General features: G+C 42.6%; 1 protein-coding gene and 2 non-coding genes across 3 annotated transcripts in view; all 3 read right to left on the bottom strand.

The window, feature by feature from the left end:
- The window catches only part of HECTD3 (HECT domain E3 ubiquitin protein ligase 3), a 127,087-nt gene that overhangs the window by 86,479 nt on the left and 17,506 nt on the right, over positions 1-23,102 (bottom strand). The window contains exon 7 of the mRNA XM_073594007.1: positions 13,558-13,671. Coding sequence (XP_073450108.1) covers positions 13,558-13,671 — 114 coding nt within the window. The remainder of the gene's footprint in view (positions 1-13,557; positions 13,672-23,102) is intronic.
- Positions 3,059-3,173, bottom strand: LOC141104020 (U5 spliceosomal RNA). Its single transcript, XR_012235410.1, has one exon. It is a non-coding gene; the product is annotated as a U5 spliceosomal RNA (small nuclear RNA).
- Positions 7,193-7,307, bottom strand: LOC141104019 (U5 spliceosomal RNA). The gene has a single exon (XR_012235409.1). It is a non-coding gene; the product is annotated as a U5 spliceosomal RNA (small nuclear RNA).

Raw genomic sequence — 23,102 nt, 5'->3', positions numbered from 1 at the left:
ACTATATAAGTGGAGTTTACTGGTATAAATAACTGTGAAATGCAAGACTTCAATGGGTGTAACAAGATGTCCGCTTGCCGCCTTCTCACTGTATCCTTACTGTGGACAAGTGCGGGGTGTACCAAGATGGCCGTGACGAAACGTTACTTCCGTTACAAAATTTGACGGGTCGCCTAATTTGGTGAAACACACCGCAGCATGAAAAAACAGTGACTACCTGTCAGGTCTGGGCTCAGCCCTTCCTTCTCTGAGCTGGCCGCTCAGCCGTCAGCTAATTGCCAGCTACTATCTCTCCACAGTTACTCAGCTGTTGATGATATCCTGCTCGTCAGCCCTGCCTACTTAAGCCGTCCAGTCCAGAGGATCTCTGCCTTCGCCTTGGTCAACATCACAAGAAACATTCTCCTGCGTTCCTGTTTAAAGACTGGCTTTGCTGACATCCCTTCTGGCTCCACATCCTGCTTGCTGTTCCACTACATTATAAAAGAAAAAGCCCGGGGCTAACGCTGCGCTAGATGATAATCAACAACTTGAAGTGAAAATAATATTAAAATAAAATATAAAAATAAAGCAGCCAGCACCTAAAGTTCAATACCAAAAACTTCAAATAAGATAACTACCAAAGTGAGTGCAGCGCTAATATTGATATAAAAAATGATTATGAAACATAATGAAAAAGTAAATAATCAATAAAATAAGTGATAAGTTAATTAGACGATTGATTCATGATAAGAAAAAACAAAAAAAAAATTTCCCAAAGAAAAAATATTTAAAAAAGGGAAAATAAAAAAGGAAAACGAAAGCAACGTCCCATAGTATTCAATGAAAAGAGTCCGTGCAAAATTAGCCTCCAGAGGACAAAGGATGAATTGCAGGAGAAATTGTGACACCGATCTTCCCAAAACAAATCAAACGTCTGTTCAGGTCAACACTCGAGTGTGGGGTAGCTTGCTTACCAAAAAGCCGTGACTGCTGTTTACAATCTCCCCAAAACGTATAGATCTCCGGACCAGCCGAGGTTCTTCTACAAGGAAGTTCTATTATATTATACAAATGGACAAATTACCCCAGATCACCGGCCAGTGGGATGAAGATTCCCATTCACATGCCTTCGTAATGGAGGATGCCTTTGCTTGAATGGTTTAAGGAGACTTGCATTTGGCAACCAGCACTCCACTACATTGATCCCTGACTTCTGGCTTGGCTGACTATCCGTTCCGGTTAATGAACTCTGGCTATGTTTTGACTACGTTTGTTCTTTTTACTTTTATTATTAAACAAGTGTGACTTTACTGTACTTCTGTCTCCGTCTGATTTCATGGTTTCTGACACCAACAATAACAGTTATTACAAAAAAAAAAACAAAAAAAAATGAATCGTAACAGTTTACAACCCACAAATAACTTATTAAAAAGGTATTATAGATATGTTATAAAGGAAACCTATTTTTTTTTTTTAATAAATATTAACAAATATATTATAAATGAAATATATATTTTTAAAAAAAAAATTATAGGGTAGGCAATTCACATGCGGGAGGATATTATTTTAAAAAAGTATTATAACTATATTACTTATTTTTATATTAGAAAAGTATACAGAGCAGCCCTCAAAAATTACACTCGCCTGCTCGCATTTTGCGAGTGAATATTGATGGCTGCCTGGGAGCGAGGGAGGGAGGGGGGGAGGGGGCGAGCACTGCCGGCCGACGGGTTGTATTGGAGTCCTTTTCCCAGCGCTCGCGGAGGGGAAGAGAGAGGAGAGAGCCAGCTGGATGATCAGAGCGCCGAGGGACATCACTAGCGGCTTTCATTTCAATAGCCGAGTGTTCCCCGCACCCGCTGTCACACACAGACCCGCCCCCTGGTCCCGGAGAATTTGATAGACAGATCGCCTATCCAACCCGGGACAAGTGATGTTTATCAAAGTTCCCTGGCCAGGGGGCGGGGCTTTACCGGACGCCGAGCGGCGGGAACACACAGCAATTGAAATCAAAGCTGTTCCAGTAATGTCCCTCGGCGCTGTTATCATCCGGCCAGCAATGCTCTTCTCCTCTGCATGATGGACACGGGTGAGGCTGCATTGGTGGACACGGGTGAGGCTGCATTGGCGGACACGGGTGAGGCTGCATTGGCGGACACGGGTGAGGCTGCATTGGCGGACACGGGTGAGGCTGCATTGGCGGACACGGGTGAGGCTGCATTGGCAGACACGGGTGAGGCTGCATTGGTGGACATGGATAAAGTTGCTTAATTTTGCATAAAACATTTAAGGGTAATTTCATGAGATAATTTATGAGGGCGTGTTTAGGGGTGGAATTAGGGGTTGGGCAGGGTGGGGGTTGGATGGTGCAACTGGTGGCGAGTAACCCTTGAGGCCTGACTAGTAGCTCAGGACTTGAAATTTTGAGCCCTGATATAGAGTATATAAAAAGGTGAAAATATATCAAGTTTTAAATTTTTTTAGATTTATATATGCACATTACATTTTGAGCAGCACTTTAACAATAGAAAAAATATATAATATTATTAAACAAAAAAGAAGCAACTGAGAAATAATTAAAGCAAAAGAAATGACGGCTTATATAAACCTGATGCACTGTTAAGACAACGCTAAGCGGAAAAATAACTTTCTCCACTTTGTTTTCAGCTTGAAAATCCCTGAAATGATTGAAAAAATGACGATCTTTTCTGGGAGTTGAATTTCTTTCTATTATTATATTATGTCAGCAAAATCAATTGTTTGTTTATTAACTGGAGATATTTTTATATCAGTTTTCACCCATCATTTCCTCTTCTCCTCCCTCCATCAGATATAATGAATCGGTTTTAACAGAAGGCTGGAAAATTATCCTTTGTTGTTTATTTTGCCATTTTAATTAATATGTCTTTTTATTTTTATAAGTTTAACTTTCCACTAAGACTGCAACTTTGTATCTGTCATACACATCATACAAGAATTCTTCAGCAGTAACATTGTACAATATATTCCATCTGAAGACAGAAAGTGAAATGTTACTATTCCAGATCATTGAATTCTGATATTAAACCAACAAGCAAGCCCAGCATCAGCCAGGCATCAAAAAATTATTAGAAACTCATAATTGTTCCTCTCCACGGAAATCTTTAGTAAAAGGCGAAAGATTTATTCGATCTGAAGAGAAACCAGAGTATACCTGATCTCAGCGGAAGGTGAACACCCCAACAAAACACACTTTGTTCCTATGAGGGAGACGAAATGAATTCAATACTTTTTCAGATTCACAAAAATAGAAAATAAATTCTGTGCAATAAAAAAGGGAAGAATTTTTGATCTATTCAATAAAAACATTAGACAAAATTAAAGTTGTACAATTGTTCATGGTATCACAAATGCATCATGGGTATGCAAATTATCAGTGCTGGGCGGAGCTTTCCGGAAGGATAAAATGACGAAAGACTGCAGGAAGTGAGACGGTAAAAACGTGTCTAGTGAGCACCGTGCTCCGTCAGATTAGGTCATGGAAGTGACGTTCCATTGCAGCCATCTTGGTACACCCCGCACTCGTCCGCAGTAAAGATACAGTGATAATGCAGCAAGCGGACATCTTTTTACACCCACCAGAGTCCGGCATTTCACACTTATTTTTACCAGTAAACTGACCTTATATAGTGAAATACGGATTTAGAAATCCATGACACTGTTTTGATGTTGAATGTTAAAAGCCGCGGCGAGCGTGCTGATCGCACAGGTTTGTCAATCTGAGAGAACATCGCTGCTTTGAAAATGTAACATCTAAACAGTGAGACGGATTTCACAATCCTGTATTTTACTATATAAGTGGAGTTTACTGGTAAAAATAACTATGAAATGCAAGACTTCAATGGGTGTAACAAGATGTCCGCTTGCCGCCTTCTCACTGTATCCTTACTGCGGATGAGTGCGGGGTGTACCAAGATGGCCGTGACGAAACGTTACTTCCATTACAAAATTTGACGGGTCGCCTAATCTGACGAAACACACCGCAGCATGAAAAAAACCGTGACCAACAATAACAGTTATTACAAAACAAAAAAAAACCCTGAATCGTAACAGTTTACAACCCACAAATAACTTATTAAAAAAGTATTACAGATATGTTATGAAGGAAATTATTTTTTTAAATAAAAATTAACAAATATATTATAAATGAAATATATATTTTTTTAAATTATAGGGCAGGCAATTCACATGCGGGAGGATATTATTTTAAAAAAGCATTATAACTATATTACTTATTTTTATATTAGAAAAGTATACAGAGCAGCCCTTAAAAATTACACTCGCCTGCTCGCATTTTGCGAGTGAATTTTGAGGGCTGCCTGGGAGCGGGGGAGGGAGGGGGGGGGTGAGCACTGCCGGCCGGCGGGTCGTATTGGAGTCCTTTATCCAGCGCTCGCGGAGGGGAAGAGAGAGGAGAGATCCGGCTGGATGATCAGAGCGCCGAGGGACATCACTTGCGGCTTTCATTTCAATAGCCGAGTGTTCCCCGCACCCGCTGTCACACACAGCCCCGCCCCCTGGTCCCGGGGAATTTGATAGACAGATCGCCTGTCCAACCCGGGACGAGTGATGTTTATCAAAGTTCCCTGGCCAGGGGGCGGGGCTGTACAGGACGCCGAGCGGCGGGAACACACAGCAATTAAAATCAAAGCTGTTCCAATAATGTCCCTCGGCGCTCTTATCATCCGGCCAGCAATGCTCTTCTCCTCTGCATGATGGACACAGGTGAGGCTGCATTGGTGGACACGGGTGAGGCTGCATTGGCGGCAGGCCCAGACTGGGACAAAAATTAGGCCTGGACAGAACCCAGCAGAGGTATGGGGGGGGAGAGGTGAGGTGGGACCAAGAAAGAGCATGAGGGATGGAGAGCACAGGGAAGAACCTTGAGAACATGAGGTGGGACGAGAGCACAGGGGAGAGGAAGAGAACACAGGGAGGAAGAGGAGAGCACAGGGGGCAGTGGAGAGCATGGGGGGAGGTGGAGAGCACAGGGGGGCGGCGGAAACCATGGGGGGAGGTGGAAAGCACGGGGGTGGCGGAGAGCATGGGGGCAGGTGGAGAGCACAGGGAGGGTGGCGCAGAGCATGGGGGGAGGTGGAGAGCGCATGGGGGCAGCGGAGAGCATGGGGGGATGGCGGAGAGCACGGGGGGTGGCAGAGAGCATGGGGGAAGGTGGAAAGCACAGGGGGGCAGCGGAGAGCATGGGGGGGCAGCAGAGAGCGTGGGGGGGATGTGGAGAGCGTGGGGGGGTATGAAGAGCACAGGGGAGGCAGCAGAGAGCATGGGGGTGATGTGGAGAGCACAGGGGGTGAGCACAGAGCATGGAGGGTGGCAGCGAGCATGGGGGGGGGAGGTGGAGAGCAAAGGGGATGGCAGAGAGCATGGTGGAATGTGGAGAGCACTGGGGGGAAGTGGAGAGCACTGGGGGGCGGCAGAAAGCATTGGGGGAGGTGGAGAGCACTGGGGGGAGGCGGCAGAGATCATGTGGGGAGGCAGAGATCATGGGGGTTGGTAGAGAGCACTGGGGGGGTGGCAGAGATCATGGGGGGAGGCAGAGATCATGGGGGGAGGTGAAGAGCACTGGGGGGGCGGCAGAGATCATGGGGGGAGGTGGAGAGCACTGGGGGGGGCGGCAGAGATCATGGGGGGAGGCAGAGATCATGGGGGGAGGTGGAGAGCACTGGGGGGGGCGGCAGAGATCATGGGGGGAGGCAGAGATCATGGGGGGAGGTGGAGAGCACTGGGGGGGCGGCAGAGATCATGGGGGGAGGTGGAGAGCACTGGGGGGGCGGCAGAGATCATGGGGGGAGGTGGAGAGCACTGGGGGGGCGGTAAAGATCATGGGGGAGGTGGAGAGCACTGGGGGGGGCGGCAGAGATCATGGGGGAGGTGGAGAGCACAGGGAGGCAAAGAATATGGGTGGGCAGCAGCAGAAACAAGCAGGATAGGAGGAGTGATGGGGGGCGGCTGCATATAGAACAATCATTCTCTCCATCTTCCTCCTGCAGTCTTGGAATGCCTGGGAGAGGTAGAGGAGAAGCAAGCATTCCTATACTGCAGGAGGAAGATGGAGAGAATGATTGTTCTATATGCAGCCACCCCCCACTGCTCCTCCTATCCAGGTTACAGGGAGGGGCTGAACTCACTTTTCTGTCATCTGGAGTTTGGCTCCAAGGTGTCTGCTCTGGCTCCTCCCCCCTTCACAGTCACGCCCCCCAGCACCGCTGGCTGACCTATACGGGCGGCTGTGCGCCTCATCTAGATCCTCCCCCTTCATGTTTCCGTCCCCCCCCCCCCGGCACCATTGGCTGAGCTTAACTGGCAGCCGCGGAGAGGCTGGATGAACGGTGCGGGCTCAAAGAGCAGCTTAGCTGCCTTGTGCCCCGGAAGGACTTGCAGCCTGGCGGCCCCGGCCCACCGGGAAAGTGCCCGGTTTGCCCTATGGCCAATCCTACCTGATTGGTGGACACGGGTGAGACTGCATTGGTGGACATGGATAAAGTTGCTTAATTCTGCAAAAAACATATAAGGGTAATTTCATGAGATAATTTATGAGGGCGTGTTTAGGGGCGGAATTAGGGGCGGGTCAGGGTGGGGGTTGGGTGGTGCAACTGGCGAGGTACCCTTGAGGCCTGGCTAGTAGCTCAGGACTTTACATTTTGAGCCCTGATATAGAGTATATAAAAAGGTGAAAGTATATAAAATTTTACATTTTCTTATATTATATATATATATATGCACATAACTTTCTCCACTTTGTTTTCAGCTTGAAAATCTTTGAAATGATTAAAAAAATGACGATCTTTTCTGGGAGTTTAATTTCTTTCTATTATTATATTATGTCAGCAAAATCAATTGTTTGTTTATTAACTGGAGATATTTTTATATCAGTTTTCACCCATCATTTCCTCTTCTCCTCCCTCCATCAGATATAATGAATCGGTTTTAACAAAAGACTGGAAAATTATCCTTTGTTGTTTATTTTTTGCCATTTTCTGTTTTTTTATTTTTATAGATTAACTTTCCACTACGACTGCAACTTTGTATTTCACAGACACACATCATACAAGAATTCTTCAGCAGTAACATTGTACAATATATTCCATCTGAAGACAGAAAGTGAAATGTTACTATTCCAGATCATTGAATTCTGATATTAAACCAACAAGCAAGCCCAGCATCAGCCAGGCATCAAAAAATTATTAGAAACTCATAATTGTTCCTCTCCACGGAAATCTTTAGTAAAAGGCGAAAGATTTATTCGATCTGAAGAGAAACCAGAGTATACCTGATCTCAGCGGAAGGTGAACACCCCAACAAAACACACTTTGTTCCTATGAGGGAGACGAAATGAATTCAATACTTTTTCAGATTCACAAAAATAGAAAATAAATTCTGTGCAATAAAAGGGAAGAATTTTTGATCTATTCAATAAAAACATTAGACAAAATTAAAGTTGTACAATTGTTCATGGTATCACAAATGCATCATGGGTATGTAAATTATCAGTGCTGGGCGGAGCTTTCCGGAAAGACTACAAAAGACTGCAGGAAGTGAGACGGCAAAAACCTGTCTAGTGAGCACCGCAGCATGGAAAAAAAAACTGAACCGTAACAGTTTACAAACCACAAATAACTTATTAAAAAAAAGTATTATAGATATTTTATAAAATGAAATCTATTTTTTTTTATAAATCTTAACAAATATACTATAAATGAAATATAATAAAAATATATATATAGGGCAGGCAATTCACATGCGGGAGTATATCATTTAAAAAAGTATTTTAGCTTTATTATTTATTTTTATATTAGAAAGTATATAAATATAATGTTCTGCAGTATTATACAGAACACCGGCCCTTGTACTACATCGGGGGTCTCAAACTCAAATCACCTGAGGGCCACAGGAAATGTTTTCATATCCCATGGGGGCCACATGCAAACTTTCAAACTTCAAAAACAACATTAAACTAGTATATATATATATAGTGGTAGTTACTGCTTACTGCCAGATGCATAAAAGAGTTTGCTCTGGAGCGTCCAGCATGACATAAAGGTCTGTAGAGCTGGCTGTGGACCTGTGGGGTCCTGCTGGTCTGTAGGCCATGGCCAGTAGGACCCCACAGGCCAGCAGGACCCCACAGGTCAGCTCCCAGCAGGACCCCACAGGCCATGGGCACTTGGGCAGTCCCAGCAGGAGTGGACCAACAGTGTTGAGGGTTATTTTGAGGTTACTGGATGGGTACTGGGACAGGGTAAAAGAGGTGTATAAAGGGGGGGGGTAGAAGGAATGATCATGTGGGGGTCAGCTGGGGGTCTCACTGTGACCTCAGCGATGGGCCGATAGCAGCTGCCAGCTCAGGCTCAGGGCAGGTCCTTCTCCTTCCAGTGAGTCGGACTCGGCCACGATGGTGTCCCCCCCGCTGGGAGTTGTAGTTTGTTTCCTTTCACTAGGCTGGCTGCATTTGCTGATCTCCAGACTCCACCCACCGGGTGCAGGGAGCTCGAGCGCACAGCCGTGGACTACAACTCCCAGAAGCAACATCGGCGGACGTCACTGACATCCGCTACCCCCGACTTCCTCCGAGTCCACCAGGAAGAAAACATAACACCATGGTAAGCAGCCGGTCGTTATACAAGTTATACCTGCGCAGCTTACCAGGAAATGTATCGTATTCTGGTGGATCAGCCCTGCGGGCCAATTGTACCGCTCCGCGGGCCGGTACTTTGAGACCCCCGCACTACATAGTTAAAAGGTAAATCTAAATGAAAATTGAATAAGAGAATTGTATAATGTATATGGGCAACTTAAAGTGATTGTAAAGGTTCATTATTATTTTTTTCTAAACATGTTATACTTCCCTCCGCTGTGCAGTTGGTTTTGCAGAGAGTGTCCCCGATCCTCCTCTTCTGGGTTCCCCCCCGTGGTGATCCTGGCTCCTCCTCTTCTCGAGTGCCACCGTGGAGACCCGCATTCCCTGGGGGCACCTGCGTGGGCACGCTCCCGGGTTCTGCTGCTGCGTCCATTGATACAAACAGAGAGACTTGGCCCCGCCCCTCAGCTGCCATGTCACTGGGTTTGATTGACAGCAGTGGGAGCCAATGGCTGCGCTGCCATTAATCTATCCAATGAGGACCCGAGACAGCGGCTGGAGCTGCTCTGCTCATCTCTGGAACGATCGGGTTCAGGTAAGTAAAAGGGGGGCTCTGGGGGGGGGGGGGGGGGCTGCATCACAGGAGGATTTTCAGCTTAATGCAAAGAATACAAATCCCGAGGGGTTACAAACCCTTTAAGTTCTAAGGAACAAAAATGTAAGTGTAAATAGTTGGGTTGCTGGGAAAAAAAAAAAGAAATATGAGGCTTTAGTATTACTTTACATCTTATCTGTCTAATAAAATGTCCCGCGTGTAAGCCAACGCGGGCGACATTCGAGCTGCTGGCTCCACCCACATTCAGGAACTTCCAGGTAAAAACACACAGAGCCAGACGGGAGACTATCGCCCAACCTGAGGCTGCAACCAATCAAATCCAATCACTGTTCAGGTACTCAGACAGGTGCTGGCTGACCGAATACAATACCCAGCGGGTGAGGTTCCTCCATCCAGACTAAACTTTGTGTTTAGGTTTAATCTGACTCAGGTCCAAAGAGAAATGACATACACCATGCAGTCCGTCAGTAGCATTAACCCCTTCCTGCCTGCCTGGTTTCCCTTTAAAAAGTTCATAACGTCTCAACGGGGGGGATTGGGGGTGGCTGATTGGTTGTCAGTGTGGTCATATGATCAGAAAAGCTCGTCCAGCCAATCATAAGTGGAGACCGAGATCTGTCATCAACATCTCGGGCTCTGTGCTGGGTGTGTGCGGTGATTGTGCATAGGGGGCTAGTTTACACTTCAGAACAAGGCTTCGGACCAGCTTTGGTAAAGTTTTCTGAACGCCAGTCAGAGCTCCTCCCACTAAATAAAATGGTTACCTTACAGTCCTGTTTACACTTTGCTTTTGCTTTGCTTCGGCTTTGCTTCAAAATTGATACACCATGTAGCTTTGGTGGTGCTTCCAAGCCTCCATAGAAGTCTATGGCAAAGCTCGCTTGAAGCTCCATGAAGCCCCATTGAAGCCCTACCAAAACCCCACCAAAGCCCCACTGAAGCCTCATCAAAGCCCCACCAAAACCCCACCAAAGCCCCACCAAAGCATCATCAAAGCCCCACCAAAGCATCATCAAAGTCCCACCAAAGCATCATCAAAGCCCCACCAAAGCCTCATCAAAGCCCCATCAAAGCCTCAACCAAAGCCTCAACCAAAAGCCTGTGTAAATAGGACTGTAAGCTCACCATTTTATTTAGTGGGAGGAGCTTTGACTGGCGTTCAGAGAGTTTTAACAAAGCCTGTCCGAAGCCTTGTTTTGAAGCAATGTGTAAACCAGCCCTTAGTGGTGCTTCAAAGCGTCTTCAAAGCCCTCATAGAAGTCTATGGCAAAGATCACTTGAAGAACCTAAAGCTTTTGAGAGGCATTAATTCAGCTTTAGCTTTGCTTTGTTTTGGAGAAATTGCAGGTATGAGATCCACACACAGAGCACCTGCCGAGCTTCAATAAAGCTTGAAAAAAAAAAACTGAGGCATCACTAAAGCTTCATAGAAGCATCAAAAACACATCATAAAAGCATGTTGAAGCGGAAGGCACTTTACTGTGTGTTGAAGCAAAATGTAAATGAGCCCCTACATAGCAGAGGAAGATCGGCGGGCCGGCAATTCATGTACAGTGTGGGCAGTAAAGACCACCCCTTTTGCCGGCGCACGTGTTACACGGCTAAGACATAACTCCAGGATTCTGCATGTGTAGTGCAGTCATAACATACATGTGCACACCTGATGCCGCGTGTGCGTGTGCCTAGGGGGGGGTTACTTTTTTTTTCTAATTTAATGAAAACTTACATTTTTTTTTTTAACTTTTTCTAACATAACTTTATTGCTATCACAAGGGGGCTATTTTAGTTCAGGTGACAGTTTTTTTTTTTTTTAATCCACTGGGGTGCGAAAAAAAATAAAGCCATTAAAGTTCAGGTGAAAGGTTCACTTTTTCATAATAAATGAAAACCCTCGGTGGAGGCCATGTAGCATCAGAATGCAGACAATGGTGAGCGGCGATTGGTCAACACGGCCAGGTGACTGCGCTGACCACTGACAATCTCCGCCTTCTCCAAGGACCTGGCCCCTGAGGAAGAAAGGCTCAGAGGTCGTCACGGGTCAGAACGGTCACCTTGGCTGATCCCTGCCCCCCTCCCCCCATTGCCCGCATTATGTTGCTACAGAGAAGTTTTGAAGTGTACGGCCCGCCCAGCAAGTTACATCATAGAGCGGGGGTGGCTGGACTGCCATCGGAGCGGGTGACTGCTGCGGGGGGGGGAGGAGGAGATAGGGAGGGATTTCAGAGTTAACTTTACCTTTTTATTTTGACATATTTAACCACTTAAGGACCAAGCCTATTTTTTTTACACTTTTTGCTCACAAGTTAAAATCTTTTTTTTTTGCTAGAAAATTACTTAGAACCCCCAAACATTATATATACACATTTTTTTTCAGACACCCTAGAGAATAAAATGGCGGTCGTTACAATACTTAATGTCACACCATATTTACGCAGTGGTCTTACAAACGCAATTCTTTTGGAAAAAATAAAATTTTTTGAAATAAGAAAACAGTAAAGTGAGCCCAATTTTTTTTTATATTGTGAATGATAATGTTACGCCGAGTAAATTGATACCCAACATCTCACACTTCAAAATTGCGCCCGCTCGTGGAATGGCGACAAACTTTTACCCTTAAAAATCTCCATAGGCGACGTTTAAAAAATTCTACAGGTTACCAGTTTAGAATTACAGAGGAGGTCTAGGGATAGAATTATCGCTCTCACTCTAACGATCGAGGCGATACCTCACATGTGTGCTTTGTACACAGTTTACATATGTGGGCGCGATTTACAGATGTGTTCACTTCTGCGTGCGAGATCGGAGGGACGAGGTGCTTCAAAATTTATTTATTTTTTCTTATTTATTTTACTTTTTATTTTTTCACTGTCCCTTAAAAGAAAAAAACATTTGGATCACTTTTTTTTCTATTACAAGGAATTGAAACATCCCTTGTAATAGAAAAAAAAATCACGACGGGTCCTTAATGTGAGATCCGGGGGGGTGAAAAGACCTCAGATCTCATATTTACACTAAAAAGCTAAAATAATATTAAAAAATTGTCCTTTTAACCACTTAAGGACCAGCCTCGTTTTGGATTTTAGGTGTTTACATGTTACATGAAAATTACTTAGAACCCCCAAACATTATATATTGTTGTTTTTCTAACACTCTAGAGAATAAAATGGCGGTCATTGCAATACTTTTTTTTGCACCGTATTTGCGCAGCGGTCTTATAAGCGCACTTTTTTTGGAAAAAATTCACTTTTTTGAATAAAAAAATAAGACAACAGTAAAGTTAGCCCAATTATTTTTTGTATTGTGAAATATAATGTTACGTCAAGTAAATTGATACCCAACATATCACGCTTCACAATTGCGCCCGCTCATGGAATAGCGTCAAACTTTTACCCTTAAAAATCTCCATAGGCGACGTTTAAAAAATTCTACAGATTGCATGTTTTGAGTTACAGAGGAGGTCTAGGGATAGAATTATTGCTCTCGCTCTACCGGTCGCAGGGATACCTCACATGTGTGGTTTGACCACCGCTTTCATATGCGGGCGCTACTCACGTATGAGTTTGCTTCTGCGCGCCAGCTCGACGGGACAGGGCGCTTTAAAAAAAAAAATTTTTTATTATTATTTATTTTACTTTATTTTATTTATTTTTTCACTGTTTTTAAAAAAAAAAATTGGATCACTTTTATTCCTATTACAAGGAATGTAAACATCCCTTGTAATAGAAAAAAGCATGACAGGTCCTCTTTAATGTGAGATCTGGGGGGTCAAAAAGTCCTCAGATCTCATATTTAGACTAAAATGCAAAAAAAAAAAAAGTCGTTTAAAAAAAATGCCTTTAAGAGAAGTGGGCGGCCACCAATAAAAGTGATTTTGCAGAGAATCCGCCGCAGAGACCACTTTTATCTTTCAGCGGACCGCCCGCTGGGAAGAAAAATATTGAAAAAAATTGAACATCAAAGTACCGAGGTAAATCCACGGTGGGCGGTTAGGAAGTGGTTAAGGGAACAATTAAGGTAAACCTGATTAGGGTTTGGAATATAGTGTGTGTATATATAGATCATTTTTAGACCCCTGGAGCCGCTGAGCTCTCAGTGTGAACACCTATTCTGCCCCGGGGTACATTGGCGGGGTGTGTAGGCATTAAAGCCCCCCCTCTCTGTGTTACATGGGCAGCAAGAGGGTAAAATGTTCATTTCTGAAATGAAGATCTTATGAAATGATTGATAAATGTGGCACAACAGGCGAGTTTGTAAAATCACATCCCCCCTATACAGCCTATTAAATAGAATATCCGGCCACCATGTGACCCGGCGTTGTACTCACTCCTCCAGGAGGACGTCATTCAGCTTCTTCAGGGAGTCTCGCTCGCCCCCGTACACCACAACTCTCTTGGGCATGTAGTTCTCGTCTGTAGAGTCCACCACCAGGAGCAACTTCCTGCAGACATGGAAGAAGGTTCATCAGTGCTCAAAGTAATCACCAAAGAAAGGCCCAACACTACAGGAGTACAGCAAACATCTCCATGAAGGTCATTTCATAGATCCCGTTCTCCCCCATCGATCGCCTTACAGATCATCAGTTTACAATGAACCACGAATGACGGGTCTAGAATTGTCGCTCTCATTCTGGTGTGGACCGTGTTATGCACCACGTGTAGCCCAATCAATATGTGCATTCACTTCCGTACCCGTGTGTATGTGTGTGTGTGTGGGGGGGTAACTATAATTTACACTTTTTTATTATACATGTGAAGCAATTATTGATGACAGATTCTCTTTAATGAGACATTAGAGGTCTAAAGGACCCCTCATGTCTTACCTGTCCTCCAATGATGTAGATTGCACAGCATTAGTCTCTTCCCCAGCCAGTGACACCAGGACCCAGAAGTGACGTCTTACACTCTACCAGGCGGCACTCGGCATGCTGGTCCCAGGTCCACCAATGGGCATGCAGAGCCTGCGAAACATGGCAGGAGTGTATGTGGGAAAGATCCGGTGGTTGCAACAGTTACCCAATCGCTTCCATCTGAAAGCCGACAGTTGGCTTGTCAGATTTACACCCATTCCCAAGTTGTTAAACCCCCCCCTCCCCCGTCAACAACGGAGACATGAGTTCTGGTGAAAACCCAAACGCTGCCATGATTTCCTCTCATTTCCTGTTTTGGCCATTGGACAGGAACTGAAGAGAAATCTCCCCAGTAGGACACAGAGGGTAAAAAACAATAAAAAAAAAAAAAAACTGACAGGGGTCATAACCCTCCCGCTATCCTAAATGTAAAAAAAAAAAAAACCCAACAAAAAAATAAATAAATTATATATATATATATATATATATATATATTTTAATAATATATTATTTTTTATTTTTTATTTTCTCTCTTTAGTGCTGCCTTAACATGCGTTTGATCAGACAATGAGGCTCTACAGCTCTGTGTGTGAAATGTCTGCTCAATGGGTAACGATCAATGGTGCCCCCCTAAGCACTGACCATAAAGCGCCTGAGATAGATCAGAGGTTTCGTCCTGTACAAAGTATTTTGTGAAGATAATTTAAAAACAGGTTCCAGAACATTCTAGTAGAATTGTTATAAAATGAAATAATACTTTAAAATATGAGGATTCTTCAAAATGTTTTCGGACTTTTTTAAACTCTATTAAATATACAAATAAAGTTTGGAGACTTTTGAAGACCCCCTCATATATTAAATAGATTTTTGCCTCAAGTTCTGGTTCAGGTTTTGCCACCACCGGGTCATGTGGTCTCCATGAAGTAAGGCGTTTCTCCCATCAAAGCATTCCTCTGCGTTGTCCGCACTTCTATCTGCTCCGGAAAGTCCCACCTTCAATGGTTATCACTGGAAAAGGCCACAGCCAAGTCATCAACATTCCATTCATGGAGGAGCCTGGCCCATAGATCCCATCACAACAACCTGGAGGGTTCGATACGGAGACTCTCCACCCCTCACTTGTACTGATGGAATTTGTTTTTAAAACAAAATCACTAAACACTTCTTCTTCTGCTTGTGATAATTCTTTGAAGTACATAAAACCGTCATTTACCCCGTTAAAATACAGAGCATGTGACCCAGTTCTGCAGTACAGTAGTAGTCCAAAGAGTGCGATTCTCTGTCCAAGGATAGAGCTGAGGTGTCTACATTGAAGAGTCCTCCTTATACTCCATCATACAAAGACATTGGAGCCAACTGAGCTCTTCCAACCTTATTGTAACAGTTTTGTGAGGACCCTTTTCTGTTTCACCATAACTGCACCCCCCCCGTGTACAGAGCCATGGTTTGACCGGATGAGGGTGGAGGAACTTGAGTGTCCTGCACAGAGCCCTGACCTCAACCCGATAAAACACCTGTGGGATGAATTCGAATGAGCCAGGTCTTCTCATCCAACATCTCCATAGTTACATAGTTACATAGTAGGTGAAGTTGAAAAAAGACACAAGTCCATCAAGTCCAACCTATGTGTGTGATTATATGTCATATTACATTATATATCTCTGTATGTTGTGTGATTATATGTCATATTACATTATATATCTCTGTATGTTGTGTGATTATATGTCAGTATTACATTATATATCCTGTATGTTGTGTGATTATATGTCATATTACATTATATATCCTGTATGTTGTGTGATTATATGTCATATTACATTATATATCTCTGTATGTTGTGTGATTATATGTCATATTACATTATATATCCATGTATGTTGTGTGATTATGTGTCATATTACATTATATATCCTGTATGTTGTGTGATTATATGTCATATTACATTATATATCCTGTATGTTGTGTGATTATATGTCATATTACATTATATATCTCTGTATGTTGTGTGATTATATGTCATATTACATTATATATCCATGTATGTTGTGTGATTATGTGTCATATTACATTATATATCTCTGTATGTTGTGTGATTATATGTCATATTACATTATATATCTCTGTATGTTGTGTGATTATATGTCATATTACATTATATATCCTGTATGTTGTGTGATTATATGTCATATTACATTATATATCTCTGTATGTTGTGTGATTATATGTCATATTACATTATATATCTCTGTATGTTGTGTGATTATATGTCATATTACATTATATATCTCTGTATGTTGTGTGATTATATGTCATATTACATTATATATCTCTGTATGTTGTGTGATTATATGTCATATTACATTATATATCTCTGTATGTTGTGTGATTATATGTCATATTACATTATATATCCTGTATGTTGTGTGATTATATGTCATATTACATTATATATCCTGTATGTTGTGTGATTATATGTCATATTACATTATATATCCTGTATGTTGTGTGATTATATGTCATATTACATTATATATCCTGTATGTTGTGTGATTATATGTCATATTACATTATATATCCTGTATGTTGTGTGATTATATGTCATATTACATTATATATCTCTGTATGTTGTGTGATTATGTGTCATATTACATTATATATCCCTGTATGTTGTGTGATTATATGTCATATTACATTATATATCCTGTATGTTGTGTGATTATATGTCATATTACATTATATATCTCTGTATGTTGTGTGATTATATGTCATATTACATTATATATCTCTGTATGTTGTGTGATTATATGTCATATTACATTATATATCCTGTATGTTGTGTGATTATATGTCATATTACATTATATATATCTGTATGTTGTGTGATTATATGTCATATTACATTATATATCTCTGTATGTTGTGTGATTATATGTCATATTACATTATATATCCCTGTATGTTGTGTGATTATATGTCATATTACATTATATATCTCTGTATGTTGTGTGATTATGTGTCAGTATTACATTATATATCTCTGTATGTTGTGGTCATTCAGGTGATTATCTAATAGTTTCTTGAAGCTATCAATGCTCCCCGCTGAGACCACCGCCTGTGGAAGGGAATTCCACATCCTTGCCGCTCTTACAGTAAAGAACCCTCTACGTAGTTTAAGGTTAAACCTCTTTTCTTCTAATTGTAATGAGTGGCCACGAGTCTTATTAAACTCTCTTCTGCGAAAAAGTTTTCTCCCTATTGTGGGGTCACCAGTCCGGTATTTGTATATTGTGGGGTCACCAGTCCGGTATTTATATATTGTGGGGTCACCAGTCCGGTATTTGTATATTGTGGGGTCACCAGTCCGGTATTTATATATTGTGGGGTCACCAGTCCGGTATTTATATATTGTGGGGTCACCAGTCCGGTATTTGTATATTGTGGGGTCACCAGTCCGGTATTTGTATATTGTGGGGTCACCAGTCCGGTATTTGTATATTGTGGGGTCACCAGTCCGGTATTTATATATTGTGGGGTCACCAGTCCGGTATTTGTATATTGTGGGGTCACCAGTCCGGTATTTATATATTGTGGGGTCACCAGTCCGGTATTTGTATATTGTGGGGTCACCAGTCCGGTATTTGTATATTGTGGGGTCACCAGTCCGGTATTTGTATATTGTGGGGTTGTGGGGTCACCAGTTCGGTATTTATATATTGTGGGGTCACCAGTCCGGTATTTATATATTGTGGGGTCACCAGTCCGGTATTTATATATTGAAATCATATCCCCTCTCAAGCGTCTCTTCTCCAGAGAGAATAAGTTCAGAGCTCACAACCTTTCCTCATAACTAAGATCCTCCAGACCCTTTATTAGCTTTGTTGCCCTTCTTTGTAGTCGCTCCATTTCCAGTACATCCTTCCTGAGGACTGGTGCCCAGAACTGGACAGCATACTCCAGGTGCGGCTGGACCAGAGTCTTGTAGAGCAGGAGAATTATCGTTTTATCTCTGGAGTTGATCCCCTTTTTAATGCCAATATTCTGTTTGCTTTGTTAGCAGCAGCTTGGCATTGCATGTCATTGCTGAGCCTATCATCTACTAGGACCCCCAGGTCCTTTTCCATCCTAGATCCCCCCAGAGGTTCTCCCCCCAATCTATAGATTGCATTCAGATTTTTACCACCCAAATGCATTATTTTACATTTTTCTACATTTTCTTTCTCCAGAATTTTATGGTTTGACCAGTTTGGTGTGGAGGAACTCCAAGTGTCCGGCACAGAGCAGTACAATAGTTACATAGTTGGCAAGGATGAATAAAGACACCAGTCCATCCAGTGTGGGTGTATGTGGGCTCATGTAAAAAAAAAATCATAGTTCATAAGATGCCCATCTAAGAGTTTTTTGAAGCTATCAATTCTTCTCGCTGACACCACTGAATGAGGGAGGAAGTTCCACATCCTTAGAGCCCTGACAGTGAAGAACTCCCCACACAGTTTGAGGTTAAACCGCTTCTCCTCCAATCTCATTAGGTGACCCTGTGCCTCCTTAAAGGGGGGTTTCGGATGCTATTTATTTTTTTTTAAAAGTCAGCATCTACAAACACTGTAGCTGCTGACTTTTATTAAGGACACTTATCTGTCCAGGGAGCCCACGATGTGGCCCCCCCCCCCCCCCCAGGCCGATCTGTCCATCAGATCGACCGGCGGCACCTCCATCCTAACTAAGGGAAACAGGCAGTGGAGCCTTGCGGCTTCACTGCCCGTTTCCTACTGCGCATGTGCGAGTCGCGTGGCGCTTTGTGAATGGCGCCGTTGTTTCCCGGGACACACACAGTTCCCAGAAGGCAACGGGGCCGCTCACCGAATGAGGAGGAGGAAGTGCCGTGGAATAGGAAGAGGAGGCAGATTAGGAAGACTGCCTAGCAACAGGGGTTTCAGGTAAGTAAAAAAAAAAAAAAGTTCATTTTTTTTATGAATTTTAATGCAATTTCTGTTTTTAGGGTGGACCTCCACTTTAAATTGAATCATTTCCTCCCCATGTTGGGCTCACCATTGAGGTATTTGTATATCGCCATCATATCCCCTCTCAAGCGTTTCTTCTCCAGGAAGAATAAGTGTAACGTGTGTAGCCTTTCCTAGTAACTGAGGTCCTCCAGTCCCCTTATTAGCTTGTTCACTCTTCTCTGGACGCTCTTCAGTTCCAGCACATCCCTTCTGAGGATTGGTGACCAGAACTGGACGGCATTCTCCAGATGTCACCGAACCAGAGTTTATTAAAGTGGCAGGATTATGGTTTTATCTCTGGACCCTTTTTAATGCCAATATTCTGTTTGCTTTATTAGCAGCAGCTTGGCATTGCATGTCATTGCTGAGCCTATCATCTACTAGGACCCCCAGGTCCTTTTCCATCCTAGATCCCCCCAGAGGTTCTCCCCCCTAGTGTGTAACTTGCGTTCATATTCTTAGCCCCCAAATGCATTATTTTACACTTTTAAACATTAAACCTCATTTGCCATGTAGTTGCCCCTCCCCCATTATTTTATTGAGGTCTTCTTGTAAGGTTCCTATATCCTGCTGTGAAGTTACTGCCCCACTCAGTTTTGTATGGACAGCAAACACTGAGATCGATCGATTTATCCCATCCTCTATATTATTTATAAATAAACAGAATTGGTCCCAGAACAGATCCTTGAGGGACTCCACTTACTACTCCAGACCATTCTGAGTATAATATATATATATACACACACACATATACATATACACACACATATACATATACACACACACACATATACATATACACACACATATATATACACATATACACACACACACATATACATATACACACACACATATACATATACACACACACACACATATATATACACACACACATATACATATACACACACACACATATACATATACACACACACACATATACATATACACACACACATATACATATACACACACACACACACATATACATATACACACACACACACACATATACATATACACACACACACACACACACATATACACACACACACATATACATATACACACACACACACACATATACATATACACACACACACACACACATATACACACACACACACATATACATATACACACACACATATACATATACACACACACACATATACATATACACACACACACACACACATATACATACACACACACACATATACATATACACACATATACATATACACACACATATACATATACACACACACACTCGCACTGAAAGTGAGTGTAAATAAATAGTACTAGTGATTGCAGCTACTGTACACAAAGTGCTATTCACTTGCTGGATAAATATATATATATTTTAGGGCTGGGAGAAAAAAAATCTGCTATTTCTTAAAAACAAACTCGATTTACGATTCGAATTGAGTTTTTTTTTTTTTTTCTTGAACACTGCGCCGGTCCTGGAGAGCTGCGGGCAAAAGTTTTCAGGCGAGGCCGCGGCTTCGGCCTAATTCGCGTCGTCCGGCCTCGCTGACTAGGCCGAAGCCGCCGCCTCGCCTAAAAACTTCTGCCCGCAGCTCCTCAGGACCGGCGCAGTGTCAGCGCCATTCCTGGTGGGAAAAAAAAAACAAAAAAAAAACGATTTGCTGAAATTTTGAATCGATTTGACCTCTCAACTCGATTCAAGATTAAAATCGATTTTTCCCCAGCCCTAATATATATATATATATATATAATTACAGTGCTCGCACAAATATGAACAATCAAATTGAGTGAAAACAAATCAATAACAAATAATGTCCATATATATTGTGTAAATGTTCTCCAATCATAGAGTGCAGTTGTTTTCCAAACTTCAAGGTGCGCCACACACCCCTCCAGTGTCCTCACTCACCGGGAAGAATGGACCCCCTAGCTTCTCAGTCCAGGGGTCGTTCAGGGTAGAACGCTGGCCATAAATGGCAGAAGGATCCAATGAAGATCTCCCCCAATCGTGATGGTCATATGTGGATATAGTCACCAAAAATGAAGCGAAGGACTAATAGTGAAGTACAGTTTGGCAAAGCTTTAATGCACAAACGTGGATAGGTACTTACAGGCTATAAGTATTAATCAAGCATCGAAATCGCAAGGATTAAACACCAGGAAACGCCGCATTCGGCGTGTGTTCCCCTGGAAGCCAATGCAGCGTTTCCTGGTGTTTTATGGCCAGCGTTCTACCCTGAACGACCCCTGGACTGAAAAGCTAGAGGTCCATTCTTCCCGGTGAGTGAGGACACTGGAGGGGTGTGTGGCGCACCTTGAAGTTTGGAAAACAACTGCACTTTATGATTGGAGAACATTTACACAATGTATATGGACATTATTGGTTATTGTTATTGTTTTCACTCATTAATTTGATTGTTCATATTTTTGCGAGTGCTGTAAAAATAAATATATATATATACACATACATACACCTTTCATTCTGAGTATACGCCATTTATTACCAACCTCTAGACACGCTCCTGTACCCAATTTTCTATCCAAATACAAAGACCCTATGGTCCATGTCTACAGACCTCAGTTTGTAAATTGAGTGTTTGTGGAGGACTGTATGAAATGCTTTTGTAAAATCCAGATACACCATGTCTACGGGCCTTCCTTTATCTAGATGGCAACTCACCTCCTCATAGAAGGTTAATAGATTGGTTTGGCAAGAACGATTCTTCATGAATCCATGCTGATTACTGCTAATGATATCGTTCTTATTACTAAAATCTTGTATATAGTCCCTTATCATCCCCTCTTTACATACTATTGATGTTAGGCTAACTGTTCTGTAGTTTCCAGGTATAGGTTTTGGCCCTTTTTTAAATATTGGTACCACGTTGGCCCTTCGCCAGTCAGCTGGTACCATTCCTGTCAGTATGCCCTCCATATAAATTAGGAATAGTTCTTGGAGTACTCTCTGGTGAAAGCCATCTTCTGGTCCTGGTGATTTATTTGCTTTAAGTTTTTCAAGTCTCATTGGACAGCAGCTTCTGTAAGCCACACGGGTACGCTCTGTGATGCATTTCTACTTCTACTGTCTTGATTATTATACCCCTCCTTTTCCTTAGTAAAAACTGAGGAGAAGAAAGCATTTAGTACAGTTGCCTCCTCCTTGTCATTTGTAACCAGCGTCCCCTGATCATCCTTTACTGGGGCCAATGTGTTCTGACCTTGTTTTTTTACTATTAACATATTTAAAGAATCTTTTGGGATATTTTTTTACTTTCCTATGCTATGTGTCTCTCGTGCTCTATCTTAGCCACCCTGATTGCACACTTACACTTCTTATTGCATTCCTTGTAGTGTTGGAATGCCAACAATGACCCCTCCCGCTTTATATTTTCTAAAGGCCTTATTTTTCTCTTTAATATGACTTTTTATTTTTTACGGTTTAGTCACCCAGGTTTAACCTTCGCTATTCTATATTTATTGCCAATTGGAATACACTGGATAATAGATTTAGTATGTTCCTAAAGTACTCCCATTTTTTCTTAGTGTTCAATGTTTCTAAGATTTGGTCCCAATTAATATCTTGTAGTAGTGAGCGCAGTTCAGAAAAGTTGGCTCTTTGAAAATTTAGTGTTCTTCTGCTACCCTCGTGCCTCCTTTTCCTATGCTGAATGTGATCATCCTGTGATCGTTCAATCTCAAGTTGTCCCGTATTTCCACATCTGCGATCAGATCTTTTTCATTTGTGATTAATAGATCTAGCAATGCATTCTTTCTAGGTGGGGAATCCACCAATTGGGGCATGAAGTTGTGCTGTAAGACATTTAATAAATGACGGAGTGAGCTGTCCCCTCTGCCCAGTCATTATCTGGATAGTTGAAGTCCCCCATTATGATGATATTTCCCTGCCTTGCCGCCTGTGATAGGAGGTCCAATTCTTCCTCATCCGTCAGGTTAGGTGGTCTATAACATACCCCCACTATTATTTTCCATTATCAGCCCAGTTCTCCAGGAACCCGAAAACTCCCCTTC

This window comes from Aquarana catesbeiana, linkage group LG07, assembly GCF_042186555.1.
Source record: "Aquarana catesbeiana isolate 2022-GZ linkage group LG07, ASM4218655v1, whole genome shotgun sequence".
NCBI lineage: Eukaryota > Metazoa > Chordata > Amphibia > Anura > Ranidae > Aquarana > Aquarana catesbeiana.
The sequence above is the reverse complement of the archived record's forward strand: the minus strand, read 5'-3'. Positions and strand labels throughout refer to the sequence as shown.